Source organism: Pseudoliparis swirei, chromosome 8 (genome assembly GCF_029220125.1).
Source record: "Pseudoliparis swirei isolate HS2019 ecotype Mariana Trench chromosome 8, NWPU_hadal_v1, whole genome shotgun sequence".
In the NCBI taxonomy this organism is placed as follows: domain Eukaryota; kingdom Metazoa; phylum Chordata; class Actinopteri; order Perciformes; family Liparidae; genus Pseudoliparis; species Pseudoliparis swirei.
The window spans coordinates 8,604,393-8,621,146 of record NC_079395.1 but is presented as its reverse complement, the minus strand read 5'-3'; the positions used below and the strand labels follow the sequence as shown (position 1 = coordinate 8,621,146).

Genomic DNA, 16,754 nt, shown 5'->3' with positions numbered 1-16,754 from the left:
CTTAGCCAGTAAAGATACGGTCCCTATCTACAGAGTGTTAAAGAGCCACTGTGGGACAGTAGTTAGCAGGTCGGTCTTCCAATCAGGGGGTTGGTGGTTCAACTAGGGGGGGCCTAGTTGATGGTTCCTTGAGCAAGACACTTAACCCTGAATTGCTCCCTGTAGTTGTGTCTATGGTGTACAGATGTAACATGATTGTAAGTCGCTTTGGATAAAAGCGTCAGCTAAAAGTAAAGTACTTTAACACTCTAAAGATAAGGGACCATGTGTCCACTGGCTGAGTGTTAAAATGTACTCTTTAAGTGTTAAATTTACACTGCCAATTTGACTGTGTAGTTGAATTGTTATTAGTAATTTTTTAAACCGTACTTGAAAATGAACAATAAAATCAAGAGGACATTAATTCTCTCTGAATAGTGAATGGAGCTGTTGAAAGGTATTGGAAAGGAAACCGGTGGTCCAGACAGTTAAATAACAGCATGTACAATCTGATGACAGGAATAAAGACATCGTTAAATCCATTGGACTGCGCTGCCCTCGCTCTCCGTGTGTGCTGCTGACAGAATGAACGTTTCTGAGGCTCCACGCTGTCTCCTTCAGAGCGCTGTCAAAAGTTGGACCCCGGAGGGTACGTGCCTGCAGCTGTGTGCGAAAGCCTCAAACAGACAATGAGCGACACAATGGGCCTGACCGGGCCATTAGCTGAGGAGTCGTCATGCCAACGATACAATCGATGCTAATCGTTGACATGAGATTGACCTCTACCAGGTTACCTACAGGCCCTCCTCTTCAACGTACAGTAGCATTTTAAAATAACAGTGTCCAGTGGGCTTCAACTTCAGTTAGACCATCTGTCTGTCTTTTGAAGAGCAGAAATAAAAAGACGCCATTTATTTGGTGCCTCCTTGATTCCTCTTTTGTTTGTGTAATGTGCCTTGAACGTGCCCAGTCTCCGTCTCTCTCACACACACACACACACACACACAGCAGGGCTTTGCCTCCAGACAGTACGGGATGTAAAGCCGCACAACATCTGAGGCTGTAAGTCGCTGTAAGTCTCTCTCTCTCTCTCTCTCTCTCTCTCTCTCTCTCTCTCTCTCTCTCTCTCTCTCTCTCTCTGAGCATCAGAAACAATAGCGAGGATTTTGGGACGTAATCCTCCAGCAGTTTGAGGTTGAGGAAGGTTGGAGAGGAGTTATAATGCTTCACAATTTTCTGTTTTTCCTTCCAGATTAGTGTAGAATTTTTTTTTAGTTGAAATGTTAAAATGTATTTGCAATGTTCTCTCTTTTCCAAATGCATGGACATTTACAGAATGTGTTCCAACATCTTTTTTTTTGCCAAAATGTTCTTTAAAAAAATCGTTACGAAATAAATGTCACACTTTAAATCGATTGACTTAAATGCATACCCTTAGATTAACCCTGAACACTACATAACCTAAATCCATTCATCATACTAATTATTATTATTAGTGAAATATAGTGAAAATACATATACTCAAAATAGCATAAAACACCTTGATTGTATAGTGTGCTGTTGATTTAAAGTATGCCTCCCCTCCCCTTGCTCAATGCAATGAAAAAATATGGATACTCTAAATATGGCTATAAAATGTGGCAGGCCCTGAATTAAAGAAATAAGATTAAAGATCTAAATAATCATGATGACTTTACCAGATAAAGGGCTAATGTTGCCAAACGGTAATACATTCCAGGATAAGGGTCTTATAACACAACTCTAAATTCCACATCATATCACATCAAATGTGAACGGCACAGATATCTGATAGCCTTTGTTTTACAATCACTTATCAGCCTCAAGTATCAGTTTAACACAGGCAGCAGTTTTTGTGTTTGTAACTGAATTATGGAGATTGAGTTTCAATAACTCTGACTTTAAAGCGTTGATGGCTGGAAGGAGGAAGATGGTCACTGTCGTCCTGACACAGTGACGGTCAGCTGGATATCGACACGCAGCAGCACACTCCAAACAACACACGAAGAAGACGTTATGGCACACAGTGAATAATTGATGCTCTGGCGTCGTAAAGGTCGATCCATCCATCTATGATGGTATAAAATGTTATGCAAATATTGTGGTTGCAAATCTATTTTATTTTTGTGGAAGTTGAAGGTTCAGTTATTTCTCTGATCAGTTTACCAGTTGTGAGAAGCAAAACTGGAGGATTTGAGTATTTGTATCTGAAGATTTTGGGGCATTTCTTCTTCCATTATTTTGAAAACGTTTGAGTTGCGAGGACGAACATATCAACTTTTAGGGTGTATCAGTTGATTTTTGACTCCAATATTAGATTTCTGTATTTTCCTTAATTTAAGGAGATGGCGATCAGTTCCTCTTCCCTTTAGTTTTTAAAGAAGTATGCATGAAGAGTGTTTTGTAAAGATGTTGAATAGATGTTTGAAGGCTTGTTGGTGTCTTTATACAACACGTGCACGTTTGTGCGTCTTTGTTTCCTCAATGTTGTAATTTCCATTGCAGTTTATTTTTTGTTTAAGAATCGAGATTAGGATTGGAGTTTTTCATGTGTGGCAGCCAAAAACTATTAAATGACCACAACGTTGAATCCTCTAAAAAACAGAAACGTTATGCAGGACTGCTTTAAGAAATACAATGTTGTTGATTTTAACGACATAGGAGAAGATCAAGAAATGCAGAATACATATATGTCTGCGAGACCAGGAATCAGCGTCGTCAAGTTATAAAACACCTGCAGACTGCTGCTGTGGTCAAAGGCAGAAGAAAGGTTGGGGGGGAATTAAGAGGTTGCCATGGTAATCCCTCCTCGGCTGCTGGGGGTGATGTAATATTACCCATTGATGTATTTCTAGGCTCCTCTTTCCCAATCCCCTCCACCTAAACAAATATACAGTATATTGCTGCATGCATGTTATGTTTAATGGTGTAGAGGAGACAAATGAGTTAAGAGTAAAATATGAAAGGAGTCCTCTGAGACACTTTCATAACAACATGCCGCGATCTCATCTTTTTTTAAGACCACTGACTGATGCTTTTCAAAAGAATCCAGTGCACTTCAGATAACACAACCCTCTTTTCTCTTCTTCTCTGCATCGCTTTATCTTTGCCAACATCACAGCTCCATACTGCACTCAGAGCCATGTGAGCGCTGTGCGCATCATTAAAAGACAGAAGGCAGGAGAGTATAAAAGGCCTTTTAGAGAAAACCATCAGACAGTAGCTGTAGAGGGCGATTCCTGCCACATGAGGGGGCCAACCAACTGCTGAGATTGAAATGAAACAGACAAAGGCAACAATACCAGATAAAACACTTAATTATCAGTTTATAGAAATATATCACAGATTGAAAATATACATTAGGCGTCAGTTGAAAACAAGCTGTGCACAGCTGACTTTTCTATTTAAAAATGTAACAAAGAGAACATTAACTTCCTCTACCAACAATATGACACATGGAGCGAAAATCAATGCTGAGAAAAGTTTGTTTGACATTTTGGCCCAAATGCAAAGCAATGAAAGCCTCACATGTCAGCTGGTAAAAGCAACCACTGACATTTCATATGAATCAATTGTTTTCTACTTTCTTTTCTCCACCTGAAAAAACTATTTTATACATTTCTGAATCCAGCCCCTTCATTCAGTTCCAACAGGAGACAGATGTTCATGTGGGCTGTTAGAGCATACAGAGAGAAGGAGAGGGGGAGGGGCTTGTTCAGGCTGCAGCTTCACATCTCTTGCTGAACAGCTCCTCCACCACCTTTGGGTCGGCGAGGGTCGAAAGGTCGCCCAGGTCCTTCTCGTTGCGGGCGATATGCCGGAGGATTCGCCTCATGATCTTCCCTAAAGTGGATCCAGAGTCAAGGAAGATAGATGTTACTGAGGAGGAGAGTGAATGAGGACGAGGATGTTGGTTTTCAAGAGTTGAGCGTTTACCTGAGTGAGTCTTCGGGAGCACGGGAGCATTTTGAATGAAGTCTGGTGTGGCGATTGGTCCGATTTTCTCTCTCACTGACAAAAGAATACAGAGAAGGAATCAGCGCAAAGCAGAATAAAGATGGTCCTGAACCTGAAAGTTAAACATGTTACGAAAAAGCCATTCAGAACAAAACAATGGAAAATGTTCCAGAATAAGAATATTTAAAACCATAATGCACATCCCTTCGAGTGGATTTTTTTCCTCTAACCCTCAGGTAAGCCCTCCCCTGTGCCGGAGCCTCACCCAGTCTCTTGAGCTCCTCCACCAGCTTGTGGTTGAACTCCCTGCTGTCTTTGAGGGTGACGAAGCAGTACAGACACTCGCCCTTCACCTTGTGAGGCCGACTCACTACCGCAGCCTCCGCCAGGGCCGGGTGCTCCGTCAGAGCAGCCTCCACCTCCGCTGTGCTCATCAGGTGGCCTGAAAGACACACAACAACCGCAAGGTAATAATGCACAATGGAGCAATGCTCTAAGTGTGCCCGTATTCGCCTTATTCACCGCATGTGCATCTGTCGGTTTCAGACATCTCTTATTATTTATTAAATCATGTTCTACCGTGTCAGTCATATAAGTTGTGATTTTGTTGCACTTTGGCTCTCAAGTTATTCCCGTTAATACTTAAAGTGCTTTCTTGTGTCCAACACCTGTCAGCCTGTTGCATGCAGAGCTCAGACATGTGAGCTATTTATTCAGGTTTTAGCAGCTGGTTCCAAGTCAGGATGCTTGAACTTATTTTGCAGCTGGATAAAGAGACACACTGTAAACTAGAAGATGCATGTTTCCTGCAGAAAATGTGTTGGAATGCTGACAGCTGGAATTTATTGCAAATGTTTAAAATGTGGAAATTTCAAATGACTTTGCTGAAAAAAATGTGTATGCCCAAAAGCTAAGAACTGCACTGCTTAAAAGCCTGGTTGTTCAGTTTTAAATCAGAATCAGAATCAGAAACAGTTTTATTGCCAGGAATGTTAACACAAACGAGGAATTTTTTTTGGCGGAGGGTGCAACATTTAGACATGACAAACAACAATCAACGTGACAGCAACTGAACTTAAGTATAAGATAAGATAAAGATAAAGTGCTCAGACAACAAATACTGTTAAAGTGTTTAGGTGTGTGTTTCAAGTGACGTGTGTTTAAGTTAAAAGTGTATGTTACATGTGACGTGTGTTTAAGTTAAAGTGCATGTTAAAGTGGCATGTGTGTGGAAAAAAGTGGCAGAATTAGAAGTTGAACTGCTTTATCTCAAGAAGCTAAGAGCTGAAATACAATGCAGGAAAAGCTGGAAGCTAAAATGTTGGAGTGTATAAGTTGTAGTGGTAGAAGTAGTGGTTGTAACAAGAGCTGAAGTTACAGTAGTGGTGGTAATATAGGTAGCAGAAGGACCAGTGGTATAGTAGAATAAACAGTTCCTTCAGCAATAATAGCAGAAGAGGTAGCAGCAGTAGTAGTAGCAGTAGTAGTAGTAATAGTAGCAGCAGTATTAGTACCAGAAGTTGCAGAAGTACTAGCAGCAGCAGCAGCAGGAGATAGTCGTACTAGCAGTAGTAGCAGTATTAGTAGCTATCCAGCTGAAACAATCAGAAGATTTAAATCTGTAAATAAAAAGGTCAGAAGTGATGAACCAATCAAAAACAGGACTGCTAAAATGGTCAAATCATCCAAAAGAGAATGACAATATTTACGTTTTTATGTATTAATTGTGTGTGAGAAGTGAAAGATTATGCCGAACGCGGTGATGTCATCTTTATGTTTGTGGTATCAAAAGATGTGAGCGACTGAGGTCAGAGTGAGCATCGAGTCTGATGGAGCACTTGGTTGGAGTTCAAGTTGCTTTCAGGCTCCCTGAACTAAATGTGTAAGTCTGTTGGATTCCAAAGACACAAGTCAAACATGTTTTATGTTTTGACCTTAAAATGGTGAATAAAAAGAACATTGTGGGAAAAAGAGCAAGCATTCCAACAATAAAAGATACTGTGACATATTGGGTTTATTTCTTTCTTTCCATTATTATTACTATAACTAACAGCCCAAAAGCTTAAAGAAAAATATTGCCATTGGTAAATTATTATTTTATTCGTCTGAACATTGAATTCTTCAGGAAATGTTTTCCCTGTAAGATCATATTAAATTTGTAAAAAAACTGCAGATTCAGAAAACTTTTAAATAATGTTTCATTAGTTATACCAGTACACAGCTAAATTCAGCCCCCTTTTCCCATCAGTAGGTCGGTTTAGTATTGTAATAACCTTCTCTTGATGGTTCTGAGAAGCAGCTTTGTTATCACTCGCGTACCTGACACATTCAGCATGTCGTCTATTCGTCCTGTCATCCAGTAATAGCCGTCTTTGTCCCGCCTGCACCCTAAAAGAGGAGAAAACAAGTAACATACTCAGGTAAATTTTTGGTATTAAGACTCTTCTGACATATCGTCAGTGTTGCAGGTTTGTGAACTTGAGTGTCCAGAAGTTTCTTTGGCTCACCATCACCAGTTACATAGAAGCCCGGGAACTTCTTGAAGTAGGTTTTCTCGAAGCGTTCGTGGTTTCCGTACACAGAGCGCATTATTCCAGGCCACGGCCTCCTGAATACCTGGAAAAAACCCACAGAATATACTTAGAAGATATTACTGTTACTATTAATAATAATACACATATAATCTACCTTTCAAAACAACAATTGCCTTATGTGTGAAGAATCGTGAGTCAGAACTACTATCAATTTAAATCAGGTTAATACAGACACTGCAATAAAATAATATAAAAAAGTCTGAAATAAGTAAATAAAACAATTACAGAAACGGCTTGTAAACAAAATGAATGGTTGAAAGGACAATTTCGATTGTAACTGAATTGTTACGGTGAACATATCTTTTATAGTTATTTATTATATATCAGTTACACAAACAACGCTGTCAACTGTGTGTATCTGTTGTTCTGGCCGGCGAGCTGCTGCACACAATTTCCCCCGCGGGGATAAATAAAGGTGCATATAATTGAGTTGATGCTTACAAGATAACCCTCGCCCTCGCCTTCCAGTTCCTCTCCGTGTTCGTTGAGGATTGTGGGCTCTACTCCGAAGAAAGGAAAGGTCTGAAACATGAGAAGTGGATATATTGTGAGATAGTTCTCCTTGAGCTGCTGCTGTATGTTTCTTTCATAATCTGGATCATAATCTCCAGCCAAATAGAAAAGTTGCATCTCCTGCATTGGTTTAGTCCAACACATCCTTGACAGCATGATCTGCATTGATAGAAGTCATCAGAGAAGATGTTGGAGTGTTTAAGAGTTACATCAAATACCACAAGCTCTACTTACAGCGGAGCCTGGTTTCAGTGGCGTGGCAGCAGGCAGAGGCGTCAACACGTGGCCTCCCTACAGAGAATTACATCAAACAGGAAACATCGAAATTGTGCTTTCATGGTTTAATATTGGTGTTATTCATGATTATTGTTTTTAAATGATTGTACTTGTTAACATCTTTATTTCCTGGTTTCCACAGGGTTTAAAGTTGTGTTGTCACAGAGAAAAACAGGTCTTAATAGGGTTTCTGCTCCTCTTGGGCATCCCCTTTGACGTGTGATTGACAGTTATTATATTAATTGTGCAATTGTGCAGTGTTGGACAGTGAAAGACAGGGGTACATTTGCAGGAGTTTTCCCCATAAAACTTCCCCAGAATATAATCAGTCAGAGTTTAGCAACGACAAACTTTTCATAAGGTTTCTTGTTGGTTTGACCGTGTAACTCACAAAACAAGAGTTTGACGTTTATAAATATAAAAAACTGTGTTGATTCTTAGTCGTTATATGATGTTTTCAGTAACATCGAATGCTTTACACAGTTTATCACATGGATTATTATATACATATGGAAGAAACGTGATTCTAAATCCAGTCTCCTGTAACTTTAAAACGATTCTCTTGAATCTGAACAAAAGCAACGTATGAACTGAATGTTTTATAAGCCTCAGAACATGGTTTTGATATATATCTGAATGCCAGCTGAGCACTTACGGTCTCTGTCTGCCAGTAAGTGTCGACCACGGGACATCTGCCCTGACCGACGGCATCGTGGTACCACTCCCACGCCTCTGGGTTGATCGGCTCCCCAACGGTACCCAGAATCCTCAGGCTGGAGAGGTCATACCTGGAGGAGGCAGAGGAGGAAACATTGATATATGTCATCATGATGTTGGACTGATGCACCGCTCTGGGACTAGTCGTTGATTAACTTTATATGTTTGGCCACGTGTAGGTTTTGTATGCTGCTATGATTGAGACGTATAGATCTCGATCTCAATGAGACCAACTGATTGTATAACATTACATTTTAAACTGTGATGTTAAATACAGTTCATTTTCTATATGCTCCTTCAAATTAGTGATCGGCTATTTCCAAGACATAAGGTCCAAATGATGCACTTTTATTCTGTCACCTGATATGTGTTATCCACTTCACCTGTGATGTTTTACATCTTTAGTGTTGATGTGTTGAATTAAAGCAATGGTTTGATTTTGAGGGAAATCTCTAATTTTTTTAGCTTTGGTTTTTGGAGTTTGTGACATAGAGAGTGAAAACAGAAGAAGGAGGTCTTAACGATGTGTATCTCCATGTGAAAACTGATGTAAAAATACACTCAAAGCACCGATTACATGGAGCTGTGTTTTGAAAGTCAAACTAATGCGTTAGCCTCCGGAAATCTAGGTTTTTCTGAGCTGCTGTGTCAGTGGGAGGATGCAGGCTCTTACTTCTGCAGCGGTTCCCGTCCGTACTTCATCAGCAGGCGGATGGCTGTTGGCGCTGTGTAGAACGTGGTCACTTTGTACTTCTCAATGATCTCCCAGAACCGGCCGACGTGAGGGTGAACTGGGAGACCTTCAAACTGGAGAAAACGCACGTCCCGTAACCACAAGGTCCCCGGTTCGATCCCCGCTCTCCCCATAGTTGCATGTAAAAGTGTCCTTGAGCAAGACACTGAACCCCCAGTTGCTCCCCGGGTGCTTCACTGCTCCTTAATAACTAAGGATGGGTCAAATGCAGAGAAGAATTTCCCCACGGGAATCAATAAAAGTGTAGATTTCTTATTTTCTTCTCATGGCACTGTGGGTATTTCTAATATGATAAAAGTGTCTTTCAGACTCACGAGGACGCTTGTGGCTCCATTTGCGAGTGGGCCGTAGGTGATATAGGAGTGGCCGGTGATCCAGCCGATGTCAGCAGTGCACCAGTACACGTCGTCATGGTGATGGTCGAAGACGTACTTGAAGGTCAGTGACGTATAGAGTAGATACCCGCCAATAGTGTGGAGAACACCCTGTAAAGTACACAAGCACGGGAACATACATAGGGAGGTAATCGTCACAGGTGTGCGTGTGGTGTTTGTGTGTGAAGGAGGAAGACAAATACGCAGATAATTTCATATGATCTGATCCTATGAGTCCTGTGTTATATGTAATAAGATCTACACACAATATTCTAAAGCAATTGTGTTTCTTTTAACTTGTTAGTGACGCACACATCTATGCCCCAAGAGAGACTTTTCATTCTCGCTATTTTCCGGCAGTGACTAACTATAATGTCAAAGACAGCACAGCACCATTAGTTTCTCGGAGTAGAAAATGTGGTTTTACTGACAATTTTAATGCCGAAAATTGTTTTCAGTCTTGTTTCTACAACATAAAACTGGTTTTGTTGCACATCGTTCATCTGACCTTAGGTTTGCCGGTGGAGCCGCTGGTGTAGAGGATGAACAGCGGATCCTCAGTATCCAGCCACTCGGGTTCACACTCTTCAGGAGAGTCTCTCATCACCTCATCCCACCACACATCACAGTCTGGATCCCAGGAGGTCTGAACGCATCACAGCAAGGAACACATGCCAGACATAAAATCACTCATCCTATCTACTTTAATAATTTGGAGAAATACAGGTAATACCAGACCATGTCAATTATAAACTGACATGTAATACCTTAGAAGATTTTATTTGTATTATTTGGGTTATTATATATCTACCTGTAGTTTGTTGCATGCAGCTCCGTCTTTTGTCCTGAATGCAGGGTGCTTGACGACGAGGCATTTAGTGACACTCGATGATGCTCTGCAGGAATGATAAATGAATTTTAAAAAGTTTTGTGAGTTTTCACCTTTAGAAATTCCAATCAATGAGTGTTATTATTTTTTTAAAGTTCAACTACACTTGTCAATTTCCATGTATAGATGAAATATTTTTCTCCGAGGGCTTTACAATACGAACAAACACAACACCGTTGACCCTTGATATGGGAACAATAAGAAACCTTGGGAAGAGCAATGGGGGGGATCCATCTTATGACGGACATAAGTGTCAGAAATAAGAAATGGAGAAAAGGAATAAGAATATTATTTAAAATAGTTTCAGGAAAGCTCTTTATTATATGGGAAATGGGAGATTTTTATTGAAATATTTCAATTGTACTTTGGTTTTGCCACAAGGCTTTGGTGTAATGGACAACATCACAATATGCTTTATTTTTAAATGATACCCCTGCACCGCCGATAACACATCCCTCCCTGGCTTATGTTGCTATGGGAGACACGCAGCTTGGGCTTTCCTGAATAATCTGAGCTCCCGATGTTGCCTGGCAACCCCGAAATGTGGAAACCAGGCAGTGTGTAGCTTCAACGTCCTTGATATCAGCTGATAGGGCTTTGCTCTGCGTGGTGTGTCAGAATGTGTATGTCTGTGTCTGTGTTTTTGTGGTGTGTCTGTGTGTCGAGTGAGTTATATGTCAGGAGTTGAGTCAATTACCAGCAGCTAGTGTAAATAAGGGTGGTTGCTGAGAAGCGAAAAACTTGTTGGCCTTTCAGCAGGACCTACCTTTCCCTGCACTTCTTTAGAGCCTCGTCTGTAATCTGTTTAAGGTTGATCAGCTTCTCTCCTCTGTAAACACCATCTGTATTACAAGTGAAAGGAGAGATTGGTGATGAGCAGTGAGAACCACCAGGGAGAGGGTATTTTAACAGTCTTTACAGCTTGAAACCCGTCTTTCCAGGCCCTTTACGGAGCGCTACAACACATCACATCCTGGTGTCCTATCTGGGCTGCCGGACACACCTGCTGTCACCAGGACGCTGCTCTGGGCATCCACGATCCTCTCACACAGAGACTCAGAGGAGAAACCTGCAAACTGAGCATGCAAAGAGAAAGAGAAGATAAAACATACAGCCTTTAAGGATATTTTCTTTATTACAGCTTAGGTCTTACTGTCATTTATATTGCTTACATTTTTTATTTATTTTTTAAATCGATCTGTAAACTTTGATTGGTGTTTACAATAATTAAACGAATAACATTGCATTTGATGTATTAAGTGCCCTTCAAAACACTGTAACAAGATGCTTTATAATAAATGCAGAATAATTTAAAAACAAAGAGAATGAAAGGAAGTAAAAGCAAAAAACGTAACAATAAAACACAAGTCCAAAAGGGGGCAGGCAGAGAATTGGAGGTCAGGGCAGGGAGGCAGGGTCAAAACAGGCAGGTCAGGAATACACAGGACACAAGGAAGACAGAACCAAAGACAACGATTCAGCAGGAGACAAGGGAAAGACTGACACAATATATGGGGGGGAAACAGGTGTACGACATGAGACAGTAACGAGACGAGTGGCTGAGGACAGGTGAAGGGAATGAAACAATCAAGGAGACAGAGGAGACATAGAGGAGACACAGAACACAGGAGAAACGGAACAGGGCGTTACAGTTTTGGTCTCATTGTAGTCATGTCATGTTCATTTGTGGTCATTTGGAGTCTCTTCCTGGTTGGTACGTGTTGTTTTGAGTGACATTTTGTCAGTTAAGTCGAGACGGGCTCCTTCTCTCTTCCTCTTCCCTACTTACCGTTGAACTATGTTTTCGATTTTAACTATATTCACTAATTAATACTAGTGGCCGCTGCAGTTCAGCAAAGCTACAAGTTTTCGCTTTAAAGTGCAAACAGTCTGATGCACGCTGCTCTCCCTCTTTATCTTGTATAGCAAAGTCACCTTGTTCAATCTTACATCATAAACCAAACCCTGATAATGATTCTTAGGATTGTCATCAGCTTTGTCCACAGCCAGAGGCTTGTGTTGGGCCAAGGTGAATAGTTCACAGAGTGTACTGTTTCAGTGTTCCATTCCATGACATGTCATTTAGCTGACGCTTTTATCCAAAGCGACTTGCAATAAAAAAGTGCCTTCAACCATGAGTACAAACTCAGAACAACAAGAATCAAGAACGTAGCATTTCTTCAAGAAAGCCAAAATACAAAAAGTAAGTGTTATCCAAGTGCCACTGAAGTGCTAATCTGTTATTCTTTCATTGTTTAATTTCATGCCAAGCTTAATATTAATATTCATATTAACAGTCACATGATAATCCAAGAGGTTGGCATTTTGCTAAGTGATGTTGATATCAAGTATCATTTTTGTTTTTGAACATGTTCAACAGTGACCAAAAACAGACATGGCCACAACCCGTCCTTTGCAAGTCATAAAGTTAACCCACCTTGGAGCAGCCCGGAGATATTTTTAACATGGCTGCTAACCTTTGCATGGATGAGGAATGTTAAAACGCTCAAATGGTGTTGGCTTTCCTGCAAAACTGCAAAGACTCTGTCGCCTATCCAGCCTGGAAATGCCTGACCCACATATGGAGTGCATGTGCTGTCAGTGCTGTGTTCACAAAGAACAGCTGATAGGAACAGAGTAAACACTGCAAACCTACAGTACATGTTGACCGCAACAATGAGGAGAAATTGACACATTGGATGCCATATATGGTTTTCGATATTACAATACAACAATGCTGACTGACTTCAGCTTGGAGCCTCAGAGAAGGTGAACTTTCTGAACCATTTCTGATAATAAAACCTATTTGTCTGCTTCTCCAAAATGAGTGGGAAATTATAGTTTATCATACTTCTTACCACAATAGAATGAACAGCACCTATCCTTGCACAGGCCAACATTGTGTAGACCAGCTCTGGGATCATGGGAAGGTAGATGGACACCCTGTCTCCCTTTTTCACACCTTGAACATAGAAACAACCAGATTTTATGTTTTGGATAACATAAATCAGATCTTAGCTATTGCTCAACTCAAACCAGCAATGGCAATGTTCAGCATGTTGAATAAGCCAGATCCAATACTGTATGTCTGATATGTGAAAAGGGCATTGGGAACACCACATAGAGCTGCTGAAACATGTCGGAATCAAGTAATGATCCTTGCATGCGTTCATGTATTTCTTGTTTTACTCAAACTTTGAGCGACTCAAAGTAACTATAAAGGATTCGGCCATCTTTATGTTTTAGCTACAAACCAATATATATTGATGTAATGTTGTTTAGGTCTAAAATGTCTCACCCATTTGCTTGAGGACATTAGCACAACGGCAGACCTGGCTCAGCAGCTGGCGGTAGGTGATGGCCATGTGGTGGTCAGGGGAGTTTCCTTCCCTGAGAGGACAACACACAAGGGGAGAAACACAACACAAATCCGTTACTGTCATGCAGATTGTCTGTAGCTCTCTCTACGGTTTTTTGGAAAGTCATGTTGCACAATGTTTCACATGCAAGCTAGCAACATATTGTCAGACCTCTGGTCTGGAAGAGAAGCCAAAACTTTTTACATGATGATGGTGAAATAATTCCAATTACAGTGATGAAACTCTGCACCAATAAAAGCAACTGCTATCAATGAAGTGCATATATTTGATTGTCTTTACTCGTCTTCAGATACTATTGTATGCCTCTCTGTAAATATGTATCAGAAACTACCAAATCAAATGTGGAGTTCCACTGGGGTCAATCCTTGTACCCCTTTGAATTCAACTGCGTAATGCTCTTATTATTTCTGAATGTACCCTTCGCAAGGCAAAGGATTGGATGTGATTCCTACATTTACAAAAACGATCAAATGTATATTTATATTTCTAAAGATGGCTAAAAACATGTTTCATTATTATTTTCTGCTGCTGAAACCCAATAGTTAAATCTTGATGTGTTCAGAAAATGAGATCTCAATCTAAAATTGCCATGATGGGACAATAACAAGGCAACCGAATACCACCTTAAAATATATATAAATGATAGAATGTACCTACAAACAAGATTTAGCAAACGTAACCCACACCTTCATCTCTGGCAGGCCAGACTGCTTTATAAGGATTTTCTCAGGTATTTTCTTAAAAATCTATTTGACAGCTGTTGCTCATTCAGAATGCTGCTGCTTAAATTGCTGAGCACATTACTCAAATAAAAATAAAAACCTTTTCCTAATACAAATCAGTTGTAGATCGCCGGATAATTTCTGAGCGAAATACTTGTGTGACATTATTAACTCACAGATCCCCTGAGGTCTCCTGACATGATATCCAAACATAGTGAAGCTGCATTTAGCTGCTGTGCTTATGTTGTATTTTTAACATTGCCTTTATGTTGTGCTGTTGTTGTGCATGCACCACACATTTAAGTCTTTTATTCACTGACAATGGGATATCTTGGTCTTCTGAACTTTAACAAATTCAAAATGACATTTTAAAGCACCTGATAAATTACCTCTAAATGTTTTTTGTTTAACACTCAATACTTTTATACAAATATCACATTTATTGAGACATAAAATGTGTTGTTGAGCTTTTTTTGATGCTGAAACTATTTCTTACAAGCACTTGAAAGGATTAAGAAACTTGTAGAGAATAGATATGAAACGCTATTTTTTAAAGCCAAGGCTGACACTTCATCTCAGAGCGTAGTAGCAGAGTCAAACAAAACAACACACATCTTATTTGTTGGTGTCTTATTTTGTTATTATATTTTGCGGTGCCACCATTTGAGGTAGTTTTGTAAATGTTGTTTGACCAAGGTGTGAATGAAAGTCACATTCATGGCCACTGATAACTTGACTATAATCTTGATACTACAGTGGACAGACTGTATTCTCCTTGTATGGCATGCTGAAACCATATTACATAAGTGCTTTGATGCAGTGTAATCAGCGTTAAGACACTTTTGTGGACAATTGTGGTGTCGGCTCTGCCCAGTTTCAATAAACCCCTATGACTGCTGAGCTGGCAGAACCGCTATTTGTAAGATCGCTAAGCCTTTTCTGTTGACAGAGTAAATATTTTCTGTAACATAGTCAAACACCATAAAGTAAAACCTTTTAGAGTTTAGTGAAAGTCACAAGCTTGAAAGAGTTCTGTGAGAAACAAAACAAAACGGACAACAAAAATAGTCGTATTCTGAAAACAATACGTGTGTTCTGTAAAAAAACAAAGACAAACATTTTTTTAATGACTAACATGACTAAGAATTTGCTGTAATGCTTGATTATAAAATGTGTTGTGCCCAAATCATATGAACTCTGTGGGGGGAAATCATGTTTAATGTTCTCTGTTGAGTCAGTGGACAGAAACATTGAAGCACTGACACCGTGTTGTACTAGCTGAGGGTTGCTTTGGTGCACTGGGGTCGACACAGGGGACACAACAGTTGCTACTGGCTGGAATACCTGACTTAACGGCAGTAAGTATTTACCATCAAAGTCATCATTCATTGCAGACAGAAACTGTCGCTTACCAGTAATAGGCAACCCTTTCACCAAGATCCCGCTCCTTCACAAGCCTGTCCAGGACATTATAGCACATGTTGGTTTTGGCCCCTTCCATGCATTTCACATAAATGGTCCCTTTTGTCACATCAAAGTTGTACTGCAGCATTGGTCCTGTTGCTGGTTTCTTCCAAAAGAACTCATCAGCAATCTCTTTCCAGAAAGCTGAAACAAAGTAATATTTTATGTCAGTGTTACGGGCTGCAGACAGGGCAGGTAAACACAGAGATATACGACATACAGTCCTACTTAGGGAGAGGTGGAATGCTAGGAAACTCTGCAAGCACTCCACTAAAAATACAGATGTGTATGACCTACCTTCTGGATTCTCAAGAGACTTCCTGTACAGTGCCAGATAGGTGTTAAAATCAGGCACATGAGCATCTCTCTTCAGATCATCAGGAGGGTAGTACATTTTGTCCTGGGATTCAGGGACAACCATTATGGAAGGACAGATGCGAATATCATCTGAGGATGAGTTGTAATATGGGTTAATCTGGAGTCACAGTTGATCTGGATCCTCCTGAGTGAAGTAAGAACGCTACAAGACCTCTTGTACTGAAGCAACACAATTCAGCATGCAGAGAGACCCACCTCTAATCCCTGAGCTGAAGGCTCACCCAGTCTCCTTAGGTCCAGGGCAGCCAATTGGCATGCAGCATGCAGCACTCCCACTTTTTCATTGGATGAGCCCACTCTGGCCTGTTGATGGCATTACTTTTCCAAGCAGGGGGATGAATGCTGAGGATTTATGAAGGCATGAGGAGGTTTGATATGACAGGATGCGTGAGTGTGAGAGAGAGAGAGAGAGGGAGAGAGAGAGGGAGAACACATTTTGTTTACTGACATGTAATAAACAAACTCCCTGACCCTCACGGCTTTACCACTAATTTATCACAGAACATCACATGACAATTTAATAATCAAAATTAATGAAATAATAATTAAAATGTGCATATAATATACTTTACTGAGAATGCATTTCGTAGCATTGTTTAGTGTTAGAAGTGTAACAATTTGTAAATATATATACATATATTATTTGAGCATTTAATTATTTTAATATGTAGTACAACTGTGTATCTAATTCCCTGGTAAACGCTGCCCCGCTAGCAACGTGAACCGCCATTCAGGTTAC

General features: G+C 40.3%; 1 protein-coding gene across 2 annotated transcripts; it reads right to left on the bottom strand.

Moving 5' to 3' along the window:
• Nucleotides 1–3,298: 3,298 nt before the first annotated feature.
• Nucleotides 3,299–16,323, bottom strand: acss2l (acyl-CoA synthetase short chain family member 2 like). 2 transcript variants are annotated; one of them, XM_056420670.1, is made up of 19 exons: nt 16,211–16,323; nt 15,935–16,084; nt 15,586–15,781; nt 13,370–13,461; nt 12,930–13,033; nt 11,075–11,147; nt 10,838–10,913; nt 9,994–10,078; nt 9,691–9,828; nt 9,123–9,293; nt 8,728–8,861; nt 7,993–8,125; nt 7,296–7,352; nt 6,990–7,070; nt 6,462–6,570; nt 6,274–6,342; nt 4,220–4,396; nt 3,934–4,008; nt 3,299–3,840 (listed from the first exon to the last, which is right to left on the bottom strand). In XM_056420670.1, the coding sequence occupies exons 2-19, from the start codon at nt 16,056–16,058 to the stop codon at nt 3,713–3,715; spliced, it is 2,022 nt and encodes a 673-aa protein (XP_056276645.1). In that variant the 5' UTR covers nt 16,059–16,084; nt 16,211–16,323; the 3' UTR covers nt 3,299–3,712. The 2 variants fall into 2 exon arrangements, 1 of the variants encoding a protein (XP_056276645.1); XR_008832525.1 differs by lacking the exons at nt 3,299–3,840; nt 3,934–4,008; nt 16,211–16,323 and adding an exon at nt 5,469–5,549 and having other exon boundaries at nt 4,307–4,396; nt 15,935–16,183.
• Nucleotides 16,324–16,754: the final 431 nt, after the last annotated feature.

What these genes read in the sequence shown, in the direction of transcription:
- acss2l (XM_056420670.1), bottom strand. Translation starts at nt 16,058, where the DNA reads ATGGTTGTCCCTGAATCCCAGGACAAAATGTACTACCCTCCTGATGAT. An exon ending in TAATGTCCTCAAGCAAATGG is followed by an intron (nt 13,034 to 13,369) that starts GTGAGACATTTT and finishes TCTATGTTCAAG; the next exon opens with GTGTGAAAAAGGGAGACAGG. An exon ending in CGACATGCTGAATGTGTCAG is followed by an intron (nt 4,397 to 6,273) that starts GTACGCGAGTGA and finishes TGTGTCTTTCAG; the next exon opens with GCCACCTGATGAGCACAGCG.